This window comes from Suricata suricatta, chromosome 8 (genome assembly GCF_006229205.1).
Source record: "Suricata suricatta isolate VVHF042 chromosome 8, meerkat_22Aug2017_6uvM2_HiC, whole genome shotgun sequence".
NCBI lineage: Eukaryota > Metazoa > Chordata > Mammalia > Carnivora > Herpestidae > Suricata > Suricata suricatta.
In genome coordinates, this window is record NC_043707.1 from 14923126 (window position 1) to 14943243 (window position 20118).

General features: G+C 45.2%; 1 protein-coding gene across 2 annotated transcripts; it reads right to left on the reverse strand.

Moving 5' to 3' along the window:
• Positions 1–3879: 3879 nt before the first annotated feature.
• On the reverse strand, positions 3880–16293 carry UMOD (uromodulin). 2 transcript variants are annotated; one of them, XM_029949685.1, is made up of 10 exons: positions 16097–16293; positions 14238–15011; positions 14024–14131; positions 12608–12816; positions 11560–11708; positions 9232–9477; positions 6706–6868; positions 6029–6110; positions 5264–5305; positions 3880–4200 (listed from the first exon to the last, which is right to left on the reverse strand). In XM_029949685.1, the coding sequence occupies exons 1-10, from the start codon at positions 16194–16196 to the stop codon at positions 4139–4141; spliced, it is 1935 nt and encodes a 644-aa protein (XP_029805545.1). In that variant the 5' UTR covers positions 16197–16293; the 3' UTR covers positions 3880–4138. The 2 variants fall into 2 exon arrangements, with proteins under 2 accessions (XP_029805545.1, XP_029805544.1); XM_029949684.1 differs by having other exon boundaries at positions 14000–14131.
• Positions 16294–20118: the final 3825 nt, after the last annotated feature.

Here is a 20118-nt window from a genome sequence, read left to right on the forward strand (position 1 = left end):
TCACCCCAAATAAACCAATGAAGCTGGGGCCATATTTATTACCAGAAACCAAATACTAATTAAAAGAGAGCTTAATACCCAAAGGGAAGTGAGAGAAATCAAATAGGCACTTGTTTGCACAATGGATTTCCAATTGTACCTTGTGTTCTTAGCTAATCACCTTAGAACACTTCTGCTTTCTAGCTGGATGCCATTCCACTCAGGGCCAGTTAAAGCAAGAGAGTAAATAAGGAAGTGGGGGATGGGTGTTTCCTATTTTTGGCCCATAGATTTTATACACCTTTAGATACTCAGTGTTGAAGAATCTGGGAAGGGCCAATTTGAGGATGGCGAATCATGGAATATCAAAGGACAGACAAGGCCCTCAGACAAAATAAGTGTCAGAATCACCTCTTCTCCAATCCCTTCTGAAATGTGGGCTATGCTAGAGATCTGAAGGTATGGAAATGAGAGGAAGCCATAGACCTTGGACTTTGACGCATCAGACTTGGACCCAGCTTATGTGGCATGGTATTGTGGCATTAATAAGGGAGTCAAAACTTTTGTAGAACAAAGGGTCACTTCCCCTTTTGTGTTTCTCTGGGACTCTTTAAGGAGCCCAGGCTATTGGGGGCAGGAAGTACAGAGGTCTTGGCATTGGTAACACCTTCCAGCAAAACCCCAACCTGGCCAAAGAAAGGTTCTATAAGCTACCTTCTCTACTCCTTTTGCATTTGGAGAAAAATCCCCTAAATGTGGAACTTAATAACTAACAAAATATAGGGTTTCAAAATTCTTCTGGGCCTACAAAACAGTCATTTACCCCATCCCTTTTCTGACTCCTCCATTCCAGTCTGAACTGTCTCTCCACCCAGCTGCCTGCTGGACCTCTCTCCTTGTGCTAAGATGCTTGAAGTGTTTTCGCCTCAACAGGCTCAAATCTGAATTTATCCATTCCCCAGACTCTCCATTTTCATTGCATTGTCTTTTTTTTTAAGTTTGTGTGTTTATTTAATTTATTTATTTTGATACAGAGAGAGTGAACCAGGGGGTGGTCAGAGAAGGAGGGCAAGAGAGAGAATCCCAAGCAGGCTCATGCTGTCAGCACAGCCGGAGGCGGGGTTTGAACCCATGAACTATGAGATTGTGACCTGAGCTGAAACCAGGAGTCTAATACTTACCCAACTGAGCCACCCAGGTGTCCCCATTGTCTGTCTTAATCAGTGACACTACTATGCATCTGGTCACCCAAGCTGGAGACCTGGCTCCTTCCTCTCTCCCTCAGGCTCATATTTCTGGTAATGATCACAACTTGTCACTCACTTTTCAAATATTGCTTGAATCTGTCTTTCCATCTTTAGCCCAATTTCACCAACCCTAATTCAAGCCAACATCATCTGATAAGGGTGATTTTAACAGCTGCCTAGTGGGTCTCCCTGCTTTCATTCTTGTCCCCTTTGATTCTGTTACCTTCCCTTCAGCCAAATGCCATGGTATCACCTCTCAGCTTTATCCCCCACTCCTGTAACTTCCTGCTTCCTGGGATCTGACTCCTGGCTCCTACCTCATCTGTAGCTTCTTACCCACACATTCTGTGCTCCAGCCAATCTGTGGCTCTATGAGCTCTTACCTTCCTCCAGCCTTTTGCATGTGCTATTCCCTCTGCCTAGGTCATACTCTTCCCAGCCTCCTACTACATATTTAAGTCCACCTTCCCCAGGGAGACTTTCTTGAACGTCACAGGCTCCCAGTGCTTCTCTTCTCTGCTCCTGTGCCTCTCTGGGATGATTCCAATTCCACTCAATTACCGACTAACTTATTTGTCTCCCTTGAAGGCCTTAAGATCTTTGTGAACAGGGATCCTGTCTTTGCAGTTCTAACCAGCACCTAGTAAGTACTTATTGGGTAAACAAATGGGGGAAAAAAATCACAACATGCTTGCTTTAGGTCTCTCCTGGAAATCATGCCTCAAAATTTATGGCTGTCTAAGTCTTAGTAAAACCTTACTGAGAAGACACAAGATTGTGCCTCAGGGCCTTTATACTTGTCTGTGATGTTCTTTCTCGGGTACACCTCTAGTTCGTTCTCTTCTCTCAGCTTCTGCTTATCAGAGAGACTTTCTCTGACCATCCTACATAAAATAACACCTCCATATCTTTATTCTCTTTTCCTTGTTTTTTGCCCCAAAGTGCATGTCACTACCTGATATTTCACATAGTTACTGTTTATCCCCCGTTTTAAACATAAGTGCTTTACCAGCAAGGGCTCTGTTTTGATTACTTGCTGTCTCCATGCCTTTAGTGCCTGGTGTTGAATTGATGCTTGAATTATCTATTGTGTGTTGAGTTAATACCTAACTTATTAAGAAAAAAAACCCCAGAAATTAGGCGCACCTGGGTGACTCAGTCGATTAGTTGTCTGACTTGTGATATTGGCTCAGGTCATGGTCTCATGGTCCTGAGACTGAGCTCTGCATCAGGCTCCACTCTGAGTGTGAAACCTGCTTGGGATTCTCTTTCTCCCTCTCTTACTGCCCCTCTCCTGGTCATGCTCTGCTTTCTTGCTCTTTCTCAAAATAAATAAACAGAAGTCTGCTCCTTCATTGTTAAAAAACAAATAATAGGAAAGTAAAGAAAAGAAAGAAAAAGAAAAGGAACAGAGGGACAAATGGATTAATTCTGATGTGTTTTCTTTTCCCTGGTTCTTGCCTTTGGCCTTTTTATTTTTCTTCATGTTTTGTTGTACCTGAGTCAAGGTAAATCTGCACACAATGCAGCCAGGTTCCACTAAGCATGGATTGACCATAGACAGGGCTGGGCTCAGCACTGAGGTCCTCCTCCCTAAAGCCCTTCTGCAAAGGCAGCAGGCATGGGGATTCAGTGTGTGTCTGCATGCCTGCGTGTGAGGTCTCTTGACTCAAGAAACACTGCCCGCATAGCTCCTGTTTGCTGATACACAGCTGTGGTTTTCCCTGGGGTCAGAAGGCTCTTTTAAAGCAACAGGGCCTTGGACTGTCCTGAAAAGCCACAGCTGGAGTTCCAGAAGCAGCTGGTGTCAAGGTAGACATTTCCCACCAGCATTCGCTTCCACTGGCCCACTTGACAGTGAAGTCCAGAGTCCTTGGAATATCTGGGTCCCCTGAGCCCAGCAGCCTCTTGATTTCTGGTGCCTTCAGTGAGCCTCTTGGAGCTCCCCCCGACCTGTTTGAAGCATTCTTGACAGTGGGGGTAGTGGGTCTTTTCTCCACTGCTGCTGCTGCGGCGGCTGTGTAAACAGGCCTACATCTTTCAGATGGAGAGGGACAAGTGCAGTGAAGGAAGGAAGTCTGTAGGCTGTGTCACTACATCACCTTTAAAGATTATGAGACTCCTGAACACAGGGACTGCATCTGTCTTTTTCGCGAGTGTCTCCCCAGCACCCATCATGGTACCTGGCATGCACTGGGTCCTCACATAAATGTTGCTGATAGCTGAATAGGCCCTGTGAGGGCATCATTATGGTCTCGTTATACAGCAGCAGCAGCAGCAACCCCCGGTTATACCTTCCATTTCTACCATGCCAGCCACACTTGTAATCACCCTTTAAGTTTACTCCATTTCTTGCCAGACTGCAAGCTCCAGGAGTGGAGGGATTGTGTTTTACGTGTTCACTGCTGTATCCCCAGCAGAGAGCACAGTGCCTAGCACAGAGGAGATTCTCAGCAAATACTTCTTGAATAAATGGATGTATGGATGGATGAAGGTTACATAGTAGAACCAGTTGAACCCAGTCTCTCTGACCAGAGTGTGAACTCCATGAGTCCTAGTTTTTCTTACCACAGGATCCTCAAAACTATGACCAGTTCCTATGTATAGTAAGTGCTCAATAAAAAATACTTAATGAATGAATGACTTCAAAGACTGAGCTTTTAAAATTATTATTATCTTGCCACACTTTTTCAGGAGACATAGGACCTTATGTGCAGACACATCACAAGTCCCATTTTGAGAAAAGGTAGAATTTAAAGATATAGGCCAACAGTGAGGATTAAAGTTGGGGCAAAAGGAGCAGGTTGATTGAAGTGTGAATTCCCTTTTCTCTGGCTAAACTGCTGCTAAACTGCATCACCCACAGCCAGCAGAAAGTGAGAACCACAGAGCACAGGGTTTCCAGCTGCCAGTCATTGAGACACCAGGGTCAAGGAGGCCAACAGAAGCAGAGGCAGCCAGACCTTCAGGAACCCTGCAAAGAAAGCAGTTACAGGGCTGCTGCTAGCATTGTGATTTTGTGCAAAATTAACATAGGATACCTCCTCTAGATTGACCGGTTAGGAAAGGACAACCTCTCTGGGCTGATCAGTTAGAAAAAAAGGAAACTTCTTTCTCTTTATCTGCTCTGAAATCCAATCCTGAGGCGCCACTCAGGGTAGAAAAATAGAAAAAGATGCCCTCCTAGGTGGACCAGATTGAAGAAGACAGTCTTTCCTCTGGCACTAGGATTGGTAACCCCTCAAATGGACACTCGTGCAGTGCCCAACCTAATCAACCATCCTTAGTAACATTGGGATATTGGACTAGCTCAGGTAAAACACTAGGTTGGTGTAACAACTCCTTCAGATCTAGGTACCAGGAGCCAAGAAGGGCAACAGTTACATGAATTAACTTTTCATCCAGATTTTCAGACAACTCAGTGTCTGTGAAAATCAAAGGCCATAAAATGCCACCTGTCCATGGCCTTTGTCATCAGAGGAGCAGAGAAACAGGATTTCTTGTTTGTCTGTTGTGTTTATCCTGGAACTAAGCCTGGTCCTTGCCATGTAGTAGCACTGAACATATATTTGTCACCTGTTGAGTGAATCCTGGAAAAACGTGTTAGAGATAAATCAGAAAGCTTCAGGAAGTGCCCAGGGTGCAGATCTACTGTGTGCATGTCTACTGGATGTATGTTTCTTTAAGTGTGTGTGCATGTGTGTGCATGCCACTCTAGCTATCTGTTATCTGGCGTACAAATATGAATATATGCATGTGACCCGGTATGTGTGTGTGAAAACATGTCTGGGTAATGGACATTCTGATGTGCCTGTTAGTGTTTGCCTGTGTCTGTGTGCACATATGCACAAGTGGGGGGCAGCATACATATATGTGTATATGTACATCCCCAGGACCAGGAGTTTCCACAGATGCAATCACCTCTTCAGAGCTCAGGCCAAGCAGGCCAGGTGCTCCAACACATCCTGGGCTCACAGATAAAAGCACCAGAGGAAGGTTGTAGTGGATGTCCCCATGAAAAGGGGACCTGAACTTACCCAGGCTGCTGGAAGCAGCCCTGGAGACTAAGGCCTGGACATCTGTAGAAGGAAAGAGAAGGATCAGTGTGAGGGGAAGGCATGCGGTTGGCAGGAATCCTGAGTGATAACCCGTCAATTTGCTTTTCTCCTTGCACCCAGAGTAGTCTTTAAAACCCAGACCTGATCATGTCATTTCCTTGCTTTGGTTCCTTCAGGGGTTCCCCACTACTTTAAGGAGAAAGGCCCCAAACCTTAGCAACAACTGTAAGTCCCCACATGGTCTGGACCCCCCTGCATCAGCTTATCTTATACTACCATCCTCTTCTTTTCAGCCTGCCTAGCCTTTTCTCAGTTCCTTTAGCAGGCTGGGCTACCTCCCACCATAGGCCCTTTGCCCATGCCGTACCCTCTGCCTGAGATTCCCTTCCCCTCACCCCTTTTCCCTGACCCCTCTTAGTTAATCCCTCCTCAGTTTGTATAATGTCTGCTCCAGTGGTCTCTAAGTTACATGTGAACCAGGTCTGTGTCTGCTTTTGCTCACCACAAGATCCCCAATCACTATACAGGGCCTAGAACACAGGAGGCACAAGAACAAATTTGTGCAACAGAATGAACAAATGACTAGAAACTGGCAAATGACAGTGTATAGTCCACCTTGCTCCACAGAATCAACCTGCTCCAGTTTTGAACACAGTAAGATCCACATGTCGAGTTCTGTCATCCCTCCTCATCTCCAAAGAATATTCCCCACCAGAAGCATGGGGGAGGGAGGGTCTCTCTTACTTTTCCGTGTGATGGGACCCAAGTTCAGGACATGAGTTTGGCCTATGATGCTCCCACTGCGGAATCTGGTCCCAGAGCAGGTCTGCAAGAAGAGGGCAACAAAGAAACCCTTCCATGAGGGAGACTGAATGTGGTCCTGCCATGGGGAATGGGCTGCACTCCTCACTGGGGCTTCCTCCTGCCTCAGGGCTTGAGGATAGACGAGTCAGGAGTTGTCAGATCTGCATACCGGGCTCATGCCCTACCTTTACCATCTGTTAGGTGTACAATCTTAGGAAAGTTACCAAAGTTCTCTGAGCAGCTCATATAGAAAAAGGAACTAATAACATTTCTTTCCTTTAGTTACTACAAAGAATTTTTAAAAATTAACACAGATAAGGTGCACCTGGTGCTTTAAAATGTCAGCTTCTGTTATCAGAACACAAGCCTGCAGATAAGCCAGAGCATTTACTAGCCAGTTGCAATGTACGGATCCTGCCTGATTTCCCAAAGCTTAGGTTTCTTACCTGGCCATGCCCACCCCATTTTACTGCTCATTCTATTCCTGGGCTAAAAGAGAAACACAGCCAAAATGTTTGTTTTCTTTTAGACCTTATGGCCAAATGTCTTTGGTTATGGGAGATGGGTGAGGGGGCGGTCATGACAAGCAGCCTGAGCGGAAAAAAAAGGCAACTCACAGGTTTGCATTTTTCATTAACAGTGTCACACAGATAGACTTCACAGTGCAGGTAGACCAGGTCGTAATTCCCAGCAAAACGGAACATCTGGACAGAAAATCGTCCCTGAGGGGACTCCCCATTCTCCACCACCTGGATGGTTGAGTCCTTAGTGTGTGGACATCTGGGAGGTTTAAATCATATAACATGGTTGGTTAAGGAAGCACTCTATGGCCAGACTTTCTGGGTTCAAATCTCATTCCACTACTTATTATTAGCTGTGCATCTTTGAGCAACTTAATCTCTCTGTGCCCCAGTCTTCCCATCTATATACAGGAAAGACTATTTATAACCCATTTCATAAGATAGCTGTGAAGATTAAGTGAGTTAACTTTTCAGAGCGCTTACTACAGTACATGACACGTAGTAGATACTACATACATATGATGCTGAAGTAATAAAACTGTGGTCAGCCCAGAGTTGAAACTATGTAATGAAGTCAGCTTGGTTTCCTAGGAAATGATATTCAGGATCATTCTAACCATTCCTTTGCTATCTCCTATGTGGCTGGTTCTAACAATGGACAGCTTCTAAGTCCTGAGGAACAGTGGCCAAATAGGAGTGTGTGTGCCCCTCTGTGGACATCCTGTTACCAAAACTCAAAATTGCACATGTAGTGACTCATGTATATGCTGGGCTGGATCAGGATACATGGGCAGATAAATTGAGCATCGTCTGCTATTTTACACAATTTGCTCGGAATTGATTTAGGAGAGGGGCTGAATGCTGACTGCACAGAGGAAGAACTGAGAAGGGAACTCTATGCTTTGTGTCCCCCACAATTCAATCTGATTGCAAAGATGCACTCTCTACTGGGCAAAATAAAAGCCCTGAGGTTAAGGGGACCCACTGCCTGAAAGCCCCATGCATGCAGCCTGAGCAGGACATCCAGTCCCTCTCTGTTCTCCCCAGCTGGCTCCTCCTTACACATCCTGAGATGTTTGGCATCCCTCCTAGACTAGTGGTCCCCAGTCCAGCTCCCACACATGCCTAGACAGAAAAACAAAGACACACCCAGCATTTCTTCCTGCTTCTTTTTCAAAACTTAAGCATTTCACAGCATACATGCTCAACTGCACATATGCCCATTTCACATGCGAGAACATGAATAGTCAGAGAGATGAGATGGCTTGTGTCTCTGGACTAAGAAGTAGCAAAAGCCAAGATGTGAACCCAAGTCTCCATGATGCTCCAATCAAGATCATGCCAACCCTTTTCCAAAAATTTTTTGGCCCTATCTAGAAACCACCTTCATGTATGTTTTCCTGTTTTTCCTAACACCTGTATTATTATCTACTTACTGTTTTTTCAAGTATATGTACATTTTTATTGGAATACATCTATTTTTTTAGAAGAATCTTCAGATCCTGACCACAAATAGCAAACCAGTATCACTTGCCATAAGCAAAACATGACCATTTACAGTTAAATACAAAGTAAAACAGTGCCATTAAATTTTAGTTAGCTGCTGCCACAGCTAAAGGCCCTAAAACAAACTTCTGCTTTCTTTCTGTTGAAAAGGGGATTAGCAAATAACAGAGAGGTGTAAACATCAGATGAGCTCCCAACTAAGACTTTCCTTGATGCCTTCAGACACATTCTTAGAACTAAAACAAGAATAGGTCACTGTCTTTCTGACTATGTTATTAAAATTGCAAATGCCCCTCTGTTTCCTGGCTTTGGGTTTTTCCTATAGCTCCATTACCACTAGCATGCTAAAGATTTGTTAATTGTTGGCCTCCCCCTCCTTGGAATATCAGCTGAATGAAGGCATAGAGTTTTCTCTGTTCTGTTTATTGTGTTATGCACAGAGCCTGGCACACAGTAAGCTTCCAAAAACATCTGTTCCATTTTGAATGACATGGTGAATTACTTTCTAACAGTGTAGCCCACAGTTCTTCAATGCCTCTGGAGTAAAAAGCAGCACTCCTGTGTCCTCCCTTTTACAACCGGCCTTTGATTAACTGTGTCTCCAGCTCACTCCTCCCAGCCAAATGCTGCTAACTTGCCTCCTGCCCTGGGTGGGTGCAACCTTTCAGTCAGGTTTCTTAACCTTTTCTTGAGTGCTGGACACCTCTGGCCTTCTGGTAAAGCCCACACATCCCTCCTCAAAAATAATGTTTTCAACACATAAAGTACCTAAGATTGTAAGGAAACCAGTTGATGTGTAGTTCTCAAAATATTCAAACATTTGATATATGCATCATATATTTACATATATATTATATAAATACATATACTTACAAGTATATATATTGATAATACCTTAAATAATTTCTAGCAGAAACTATAATATTCTAGTGACTGAAAAGTATTGACCTGTGCACATATCCTGCTAATACTTCTGTGATTTGTTGCCTGTATTCCTAATGGATGGTGATGCTAAATTTTCAGCTAGAGATTAACAAATATAAAGATGTACTTTCTCCTAAATCCCAATCCAGAGGCTGCCCCCTTCTGCTGTGGAATTCCATCCAGGGGCCTCACCTGTCCTGGATGATGAAGTATTTCAAGGGGTCCGTGGCATTGCTGCTGGGTGTGGCATAGCAGTTGGTCATCAGCAGTGCGAACCGAGACAAGTCACCCCCATCCAGCATGGTGCCCACGTAGAGAAAGGCCTCTGTGGCCAGGGTCACAGAGGAGCCTTGGTATGGCTGTGTGTAGGCAGGGCTCTGGAAGAGTGCCATCCGCACAGTGAACATGCCTGTCCCACCCACGCTGATGTTGAGGGCGCTACAGGGAGAGAGGGGCTGGTGAGAAAACCAGGTCTGAGGACAGCAGCACATGGCCCACCCTTTCTGGTCCACAGTCCCGGGCAGTCCCTGGCAGCTCTCTGCATTTTATCCAGGAGTAGGACTAGAACCCACCCACAACTGCAGCGGTCACAAACCACAGTGAACAGACATGGGTCACTGCGGATCTTGTTGAAATGCAGGTTCTGCTTTGGTAGGTTTGGGTAGGGCTCAAGGTTCTGCATTTCTAACAAGTACCCACGTGTTGCTGTTGCTGCTAATCCATAGATCACATTTTTTGTGACATGTCCACCCCCCTCATTTGTTAGCCCTTGCCTTTAAGAAGTACAATAAACAAATTCTCAAGGGAGTCACCTACATTTCTTCTTTGGTCTCAACCTGGAACAGTTCAAAGGGATGGTTATGAGTCCTACAGACCTAAGTCAGAGTTCTGTTTCTACCTATAGCAGAAGACAGGGATTTTGTAAATGGGTTATTTATAACCACATTGAAAATAGCTACACTGTTGTAGACTTCACAGGGTGAGCCAATAAAGGACATTGTAAAGACATCTGATACCCTCAAAATAAGTTGTATGATAAAAACCCAGTAATGTAGAAGTTCATTTTATAGGTGAGGAGTGGGTAATTGGCATGGACTCAGATCTGGACTAAAGCAGGATTTCCAGCTCAAACCAGAGAAATATCTGCACACAGATGTGTTGCTCCCTGAAGTCTCTCAGGCTGAAACACGGCCACATAGCTTCAGTGAACTGCTTGGCCAGATGATGCTCCAGCCAAAGGCAGACAATGAGCAGCCTTCTTTCCCCAAGTCAGCCACGCACCCTCGTCAGTACCTAGTGCCCATCCCCAAGTCTGGTTGGCCCAAAGAACATGTAACCATGGGCAAGCTTGATAATGAAGGCCATGGTAGAGTGGGGGCTCTGAGCCTGATGGCCTGGGTTTGAATCCCAGCTCTGCCACTTACTAAACTCTAACTTTGGACAAGTTACTCAGTCTTCTCTGAACCTCGATTTCCACATCTGAATAAAAATAGTAATATCTACACCTCTTAAGGTGCTTTAAGATTTCAATGAGATGTTTTCTGTAGAGCCATTAGCACAATGCCTGACATATAGTCAGCTCTTGATAAATGCTTGTTTTAATTACAATTGTCATTTTTTCCAACATCAGCATCACTGGCCTGTGATTTATCCTATTCAGAGATTTTCAGTATTATTTAGCAAAAGGATCCTTTTATTATTACTTTTAATAATAAAACCTCATGTGGCACCCAATATGGGTAGAACTTTTCTGGTTCACCTTGCAGGTGTCCCCAAAGGCACTTCCTTAAAGACCCTCAAACCCCAAGAGGCATAATTTACAAATCCCTCTTTAACTCCTTCTTTTTACAGAGAAAGAAGGAAACTGATGTTCAAATATGGCATATGATTTATATATCTAATAAACAACAGGTCTGGACCAGGAGCCCTCCCTCTTTCCATTTGGTCCAACCACTCTGCCCCTCTGATAAGCCAGAAGCCCTAATATTTGATTCACATATGCAAAGTACTATTGTGCTTCTAAGAAAGTACTGCTACATCCATTTCACAGAAAACTGATACCCAGGGTGGGGCTATCAATTTCCAAAGCCATCTTATTAGTATGTGACAGAGCCAGGATTCCAATCTAGGCTCTAGGGGCACCTGGGTGGCTTAGTCGGTTAAGCAGCCAACTTCAGCTCAGGTCATGATCTCATGGTTCCTGGGTTCGAGCCCCACGTCGGACTCTGTGCTGACACCTCAGAGCCTGGAGCCTGTTTCTAATTCTGTGTCTCCCTCTCTGACCTTCTCCCACTCACATTCCGTGTCTCTCTCTGTCTTAAAAATAAACATAAAAACATTTTTTTAATGAATCTGGCCTCCAGAATTCTCAGTTGGGCTGTATTCCATTGGGAATACTGCTTCCCAGTACCCCCACCCAGCTCCTTAGGGCTGGCATTTGACAGGGCAACTGGGGACCTGGTGGTTAACGGGTCATGGGCTGAAGCCGGCAGGAGCACTGGGGACCCTCTCTGGTCGCACCTGACCATTGGCTGCAGGGAGGTCTTCAGGCTGACTTTCATGTCCAGGGGGTAGGAGCATGCAAAGTTGATTTTGATGTTGAGGTCACGGATGATGATCTCATCTGCCAGGTAGAGGGTGTTGCTGTACGTGGCATGGGTTTCATTCCTCTGTGTTGAGGGGTAGGAGTGAGAGAAAGGGGCATGAAAATCTGAGTAGAACTCAAAACCAAAGGAGTTTCTCTGGCTACCTGTGAACTGCCCTCCCAGCTGTCATAATCAAAAGTTGTAACAAAAGCAGCCATCTACGAGCAGGCATCATGTGCTAGGTCCTGAGCTAAATGCTCCTCCGGCATCACTGTATTAGCCCCTTCAATGATCCTGAGAAGTAGGGCTACTACCTCCCTGTCTCATGATGTGGAGACAAGGCTTTATAGAAATTGAGTAACTGTGAGTAATTTGCCCACAAGATTTGAGTTCTAGTAAGCCTGGGCTCTTCCAGTTAGGCCATGCTTCCTCTCTCAAACACTAAAAAGACTAAATACCATGTCCTGAGTCATTGTTAATGCTGGAATTTTAAACACTGTGTGAAGCAAATGACAACTTCGTTCTTCCTTTCTTTTGTCTTCTTTCCTTTTCTTTCCAGGGGATGAGTGAGTTGGGAAGCAGTGTTCACTCAAACATTGACCAGGAGGTTTCTGTAGGTGAAGTCCTGGTTCTCTAGACACCAGTGATGCAGGTCCTTGCCTCCCAGGACCACCCAAGATAGATAGACCTGCTTCTGAGCCCAGTGCCAATACCTACTGACTGAGAAGATTCACTACCCCGTATAGGTCCTTCTGTTCCCATCTGTAAAATGGGGAACTGTCATCAAGATCATTCTATTTATTTGAAGCTAACATTTATTAAGCACTTACACTGTGCCAGTCACTGTCCTCATCACTTCACATACATTAATTCATTCAATCCTCTTAAAAACTCTATGAAGTAGGTACTCTTATCCCATTTTACAGCCAGACTCATACAACTAGGCATTGCTCTCACCCTATTCCATACTGGCAAGCACATACCGTCATCACTGTCCCACAGGGGCCATCCCTAGCTGGCGTCACCACAGATATCCAGTCCCGGTCCCCCCTCTCAAGGAAGCCTGAGCACTGGCTGTCACGCAGGTACATGAAAACCTTCTCAAAGCCCAGGCTCTTCAGCTGGCACTTGCCCAGGGACACCTTGATGTCATTGGCCCCACACTCCAGCCTGCGCTCCAGGAGGGAGAGATCTGAAATAGGCAGAGAAGGCTGGATTGGAAGCCTGTGACCACAGTTCAGAGTCCACCACATTTCCAGGACCAGATGGTTGGACTAGCCACCACCTGGGGGGCACTCAGATTAGCCTTTTTTCTTGCTATGGTCTCCCTTTCAGAGGGATTAAGACACAAGATTTGGACTCTGAGCATCACTGGATGGAACCAAGTGGCCAACCATCAACCCCTTGTTACCCTCCGTGTGGATTGTACACAAAACAAAATATTATTTTGGTACCATTTACCCCCCAGCATTAAATAGCACTGAATCTCCACAAAACAAAACAAAGCCAAACAACAACCACATTAATTACAGTATCTTTCCATCCTTTCTGTATCAAAGAGATAGTCCTCACTAGCTACTAATATTTTTAATGCTATGTACTTGCTAATTTCCCTTTTAAAATAACAGAATATGGACATCAGGCTAAGTGGGGAACAAATTAATATCTAGCTGGATTTTTTTTACTTTTAAAAATTGAAGTATTACACATCTGCTGGAATTTAATAATTTTCTTCTATTCATTTTTTTTTACTGTTACCTTCTATCAGAGGTGTTACTTGCCACAGATAGATGCCATAGTGACCATCAATGTCCCAAGTTTATTTAAAAGAAGAAGGATTTAGTCAATTTAAAGAAAAACAACAAAAATAAAAATCACAGTAGAGGATAGTACTTGGATAAAGCAAAATTATAAAACTGGAACTTGGATGTGACTAAAATCATGACTGAAATTTGGGAGGTACTACCCTGCTTCAATCATTGTACATATGGGGAATCTGAGGCTTAGAGATGGCCAGAGCCCTGCTCTGGGTCCTCCAGTTGTCAGTGGAAGAAACCACAGGCTGGTCATCAGTCCCGTGTTCTTGAGCTGCAGAAATATGGCTTAGGTAGCATTTGGCCAACAGGTAGCAGCCTCACTTATGTGGTATGGGAGCCTTAGAAAGGAGGAGATAAGGAGGTCCTTCAAGTGCTGGGAGCTTTGCAGTCAACTCAAATGGGACTGGGAGCCCAGAGAGCTTCTGCTGGTTTTAGTAAATATTACTGCACTTGCTTTTCACTCAGATTGGTTGATATACATCCCCGTATCATCCCTAAATGTCCCCAACTCACACACAGGAATATGTCCCTCCCCCAGTTGCTGACATTTCTCAATACCTTGCCTCCTCCCACTGGCCTCACCAGTGATATTGAAGTCCTGTTTGCACTGGCAGCTCCATGTGCCATCATCCGATTTGCAGTCCTCATCTATACTGCACTCTTCACACGTCCCCAACACAGAGCTGGGGTCTGCAGGGTCATAGACACAGACAGTCAGCAACAATGCTCCCCAGCCTCTCATGGTGCCCACCCAGGCCTGGAGTGGAGGTGGGGGAGAGGGGAGATGCCCACTCACCTGTGCAGTAGGCTAGATGGCACTCAGGGGGCGCGGTCAGGTTGTAGACATAGTAGCCGGCACAGGCCTTCACTTGGACAGGCGCGTCCCATAGGCAGCAGTGGCCGCTCCAGTGCGCGCAAGCTGTGCGCCTCACAATACCCTCATCACTGGATGGGTGCGAGCCATTGAGCCACATGGGCGCAGCCGTATTACAGCTCAGGACCGGCACGCAGGTCTCCGCCAGGCGCACGCCACCCTGCCCCACGAAGCGGTACCAACCGCTCAGGCCCAAGTCACAGGCGTAGCCCGCTCCATACTCGGTGCTGCGCCAGTACTCATCCAGGATGTGGTGTGCCTGGCATGGGTCGGCACACACGAGCCCTTCACCCTCAGGCACACAGTCCAGTCCTGGCCCACAAGAGCCTGGGGAACACTCACAGTGCCATCCATCACCCCAGTAGCCGGCAGGGCACTCACACGAATAGTTGCCTTTCTGGTTGATGCAGGTGGCCAGGGCGTGGCAGTGGCTGAGCCCCGGCTCAGCACACTCATCCACATCGGTGCAGCCCAGCCCAGGTGTCAGGCGGAAGCCATCAGGGCAGGTGCATAAGTAGGAGCCCAGCGTGTTCACGCAGATGCTGTCCTCAGAGCAGTTGTGCTCCCCAGACGTGGCACATTCATCAAGGTCCACGCACATAAGGCCATCACCGGTGAAACCCACGTGGCAGGAGCATGTTGTGGCAACCCCATCTTCCATGCAGGTGGCATTGCTGTGACATTCAGAGCAGCTTCCTGTGGACAGAAAAGCCCAGCCCAGTGGTCACCCAGAGAGTCCTCCTGCATCCCTTGGGTACTATGTTCTTTAGACTTAGTCGAGGACTCCCTCCAAAACAAATACACTAAACTCCCCTTAGGATTCCACTGTGCATTGTTCTGAGTTAAGCATTGCTTTCAAACTGTGTCTTACTTTAAAATATCCATGTTTCCACATCCAGAGGAATAAGACAGAGTTCTTGACACTTTGGTAAACTTAGGTGACCCTGTCATCCCTTCCCTACCTTTGAACATGTAATGTCTTTTGCTCAGATCTTTCCTGCCTCCCCTCTGAAGATTTCCCCAACTTGCCCTGACAGGGAAATTCACACTGTGTGTGACATCCTCCATGACAATAAAGGCAGTAAAGATAATGAGCTGTTGTTTATTAAGCATTTACATTGGGATCTGTGCTTTTCACTCATTAGCTCATTGAATCCTCCCCCATAGCCCCTGTGGGATTGCCTATGTATTTACCCTTATTTTAAAGATGAGCAAACTGAGGGTTTAAGCCATGTACTCTGTTGATAAAAGCCAGGACACAAACCCAGGTAGCAGGACCACAGAGTATATGCTCTTAATCAGGACACTGACATGGCAGTTACTGTGTCCCAGAGTTCTCCAGCTTGGGAGAGACACCCAGTTCCATTCTCCAGGGAGAAGCTGAAAGCTAGATGAGGGCGATGCAAGACCCAATGGAATGACCTCTTAAGAATACACAGGGGAGGTATTTGGGAGCCGCTTAGGTGTTTCAGATCTCCTGTGGGATTAAGTATGTCCCTGACCTTTCAGGAAAGTGGCAGGGGACCTTAGTGGTATTCTAGACTCTTGCCTCTCAACGTGTGATCCAAGGACCACAGCGTTAGCATTACCTGAGAGCTTGTCAGAAATGCAGAATTTAAGGCCCTACCCAGGACACACTGAATCAGAGCCTGCATTTTAGCAAAATTTCCATCTGAGTATCAAAAGTGGATTTAGAATAAATCAAATTTTAAGCATAATAGGAGACGTGTGACTTCCTCTGCTAACGATGACATTGTTTCCTATACACACACAACACTTACTTGCTTCCAAAGTGTCAATGGCTACAGCTATTATGACCCAAGAAGTTACCATCACTACCATCCACATCGAAGTTGAGGTCAGAGAAGAAAGCCGCCCCATTCTTTTTGCTCTTCAGAGCTACTTATGGTCTGGGGAAAACCTGCCCAAAGGCAAGGATAGGTTGACCCCCTGGGGTTTCCTCACAGTCCGTGATGCTTGGAGTCCTGTGAACAGAGATGGATGGGATGAATGCATGATCTAACTCACCTCAGTTGGGAGGACTGCATAGCTCCAGAAGATGCCATTTATGTGAACTACAAAAACTATGCAGTGCTATGGCCCTTGCTTTGGTGTTTTCTCATCTGTGACCCCATTCTTACTCCTACCCACATACCATCCTCTGCTCCCTCAGTCTCATTGGATCTGAAAAACTGAGTCTCATTTGAAACAGGAAGCAGCAAGATGGGGTGGAATGTTCTGGACTCATCATCATAGGAGGCAGCTTTGGGTTTTAACAGCCAACTCCTGATCCCCTGCTGGGAAACTTTCAACTTCCCCAGGTCCATTTATTTATTCAACAAACACTTATTGAGTAGCTATCTTGTGCCAGACAGGGTGCTACACACCAAAGTAAACAATGAACAGGATAGGCAAGATCTCTGACTTAATGCAACTCACATATCGCAAAGAAGTAGCCTGAGGTAGGATACTTGAGAGGCAATTAACCTTCACAATGGATTTTAGTGTTTCCAGGGTGGTCACTTATTATTTCACTTATTATTTCACTAGGTGAAATAATCCTAGGTAGGTACACTACTACCCCAATTTTTTCAGCAGCAAAGTAGGGTAGCATGGTGGTTAAGTGTATATAGGACTTGGAGCCTAAAACAGGGGTCCAAATCCCTGTTTTACCAATCACCAACAGTGTGACATTGGGCAAGGTATTTCAGGTCACTAAGAATTAGTCTCCTCATCTATGAAATATGGATCATTGCTTCCACAAACTGAGTGCCTATGATGTGCCAGGCTTAGATTGAAGTCTTTATGATCAAAGAATTTTGTGTTCTGGAGCAGTGTTTTCTAAGCCTTTATGGCTAGGATCTGCTACAAATAAAATATTTTTTGCCATAAATTGGTAGAGTTGCTTGTGTATGTGCCTGCCTACACACAGACACACACACACACACAACAGAAGTTTTATAAAAAAAAATTCTTATCGTTACTGTGTACATTGCTTGTTGACATTGTCTATAGTATTTAGTTAAAAGAAAATTTTGGATATAATCAACAAATGATTTCACAATCCACCAATGGGTTGTGACGTATACTTTGAAAACACTGGTGGGTAATAACTGACTGCATATTGTCATGGATATTAAGTAAGATGATATATGCAAAGGAGGGCTCAGCACATAGCCAGTGCTGTTGTTCACTGCTATATTCTCAGTGCCTGGTACAGACTAGGCACTTAACTAACACGCATTGAATGAGTGAAGAAATAGTAGTCATTGTTGTTAGAAAAGCACAGAGCACAGCCTCAAAGAGAGGGAGACTGACCAACCAAAGGTAATGAAGCCAGTTATCAGCAGAGGAAGAACTCACTCTAGGTCTGACCCAAGTGTCTAATCTCTTGATTTTCTTCCCCCTCTCCCAAGCAGAATGGGAATTAGCAGGCAGCTAGATGGGGGAGAAGAGAGAGCTGTAGATAGCCTTACCTGAAGCCAGAAAGGTAGAATTAATCCGTTTACAAGTGTGTGCCTCCTGTATATATATCTTCCCTTGGCTGGCAATCTTTCCTCAATTATCCTCTGGTTCTGTTTCTTGAGATTGTTTTCTTGAGGGTGGAATATTTTCCCCTTTGGGCACAGTATTTTCCTTTCCTAGGCTGTCAGGTTGTTTTTCTTTTTCCTAATATATAGACACCCCAAATGGTTGACATTGGGGGTCAAACTTGTGCCTGTAAATACAAGGCCTCTGTTTTGTACCTTTTGACATAAAGAGATTCCTTAGTTAGAAATTAACTGGAAAAGCATTGCCAAGGTATTAGACTTTTTCTTGCTCATTGAGAAGGACAAGGTGGACTCAAGGAGCCAAGCAGAGGCTAGTTTCTCAAGCCAGATTGTCCTGGGAAGAAAAGAGGTGTTTTTGTTTTTGTTTTTTTTTTAATTTGAGAACGTGAGCAGGACAAAGGATGGTGGGGTGGGGAGAGAAAATCCTAAGCAGGCTCCATGCTCACTGAGAGCCAGACATGGTGATCGATCCCATGACTCTGGATTCCTTACCTGAGCGAAAATCAAGAGTCAAATGCCCAACTGACTGAGTGACCCAGGAGCCCTAAAAAGGGGTGTTTATTGTCCCCATTGCGACGTGTACCTGTGGCCATTTGGGTTCCCTACCCTGGAGAAGGCACCCTTTAGAAGGACACTTCATTCTCATGGGCTCAGCAAGTTCTTCGATGGTCCAGGCATGGCAGGAAAATAGGTGAAGGTTAGAGCCAGAAGATAATTGAGACATCACTGGACCAGACCCACTCTGTGAAATAAGGAATCTCATTTCCCATGAAGGCAGGCCCCTTGGGAGGTAGATAACTTTATGACTGAGTAGACTGAGTTTTGATTCAGTTGGTCTGGCTTTTCATCACCCATTTATTGTGTGCCAGAGGACTCATTTCTTAATCTTCCTGAGGTCATTTTCATTGTAAAGGGAAAGTGCCTATCTCCTAGAGTAGTTATGGTGGTTTAAGGAGAAGATGTAAGGACATACATGTAGTAATGATTCTACCCATGGAGGTCACTGCCAATGCTGCTTTGCTGATGGACAGTCACAGAGGTAGGAAATGGCTTGACCTCCATGGCTCCTGACCCAGTCCCATGTAGATGGCAATTCAGTGTTGAGAGTCAGTCCCATTGAGAAAAATTGAATATGTGTAAACTTGGGCTGAGCAGGAAATGTAACAATGACCCATTGCATGTACTTTTTCAGGATCTTTTTCATCCTGTCTCATTTAGTGGCAGGATAACCATCAGCACTGTGCGCTTGTCTCCTCAGGATAATTTTGTAGGAGTGAAATTTCTGGGTCAAAGAAGTGGTGCAGTTTTAGGAATTTTGATAGCTCTTCCCAAACAGCACCCCAGAGAGATTTTTAAAAATTATTTTATGTTCCCATCTAGTACCAACCCTGAGCATTGCACACCTTTTATCTTTGTCAAAAAAATAAGTGAGAAATCTCATTATTTACTTTTGCAATTCTTCAGTGAAAAGGGAAGCCATTATCTCTTCGTTTGTTGGTTCTTTATTCTTCCTTTCTAAACTGGCTGTCCTTTCCTTTCCTTCCTTATCCTCCTATTGTTTAAGAAGAAAATAATCTTTTTCTCCATTTTTGGGTGGGAAATATCATTTCTGGTTGGTGGATATGAGGCCCTGTCTAAACCCAAGTGCGGATGTCTTTAAAAGATTAAAATGGAGGTTCTGGGTGGCTCCTGGGGTTGTCTGGGCAAAGGCCACAGGTCAGAAAATGGGGCATTTATGTTGGAGACTATTCATAAGTCCAATAAACTACATTTTTCTAGTTTCTCTATTTGATGCTTTTACATCTTGGGGCTTTGCTGATTGCTGAGGGATTGCCCCTCCCAAGCTAACTAATTCCTACAGATAGCACAGTGCTGGCAAGATCTGCCTTTCATATGCAAACCAATCACCGGGAGTCCACCCCCAAGCCCTCCTTTGCAGGAGTTCTCGCTCTCAGGTCCACTATTCCTCTGCCCTCATCACCCCGTGGCCAGGCACCAGGCAACCAGGGATGATTCCCAGCATTCCCAATTCCCACTTTGCAGGGCCCACTGAAATTTATTCAAACTAGCCAGTCCTAAACCTGCTTACTGTGCCTCTTTTGTTCCTTCCCATGGAAACCACAAGAGAGGCTCTTGGTCATCTCCCCCCCGCCCCCACCTCCTGATTTACCCTGTGTGTCCCCTCCTCTTGGGGTCCAAGAATATAATAAACTGTGTTTTCAATGGCATCCATCTTCTCATGTGTTAGCCTT

What these genes read in the sequence shown, in the direction of transcription:
- UMOD (XM_029949684.1), bottom strand. Translation starts at nt 16,196, where the DNA reads ATGGGGCGGCTTTCTTCTCTGACCTCAACTTCGATGTGGATGGTAGTG. An exon ending in CCATCTAGCCTACTGCACAG is followed by an intron (nt 14,132 to 14,237) that starts GTGAGTGGGCAT and finishes ATGACCCTGCAG; the next exon opens with ACCCCAGCTCTGTGTTGGGG. An exon ending in TTAATGAAAAATGCAAACCT is followed by an intron (nt 6,111 to 6,705) that starts GTGAGTTGCCTT and finishes CTCTTCTTGCAG; the next exon opens with ACCTGCTCTGGGACCAGATT.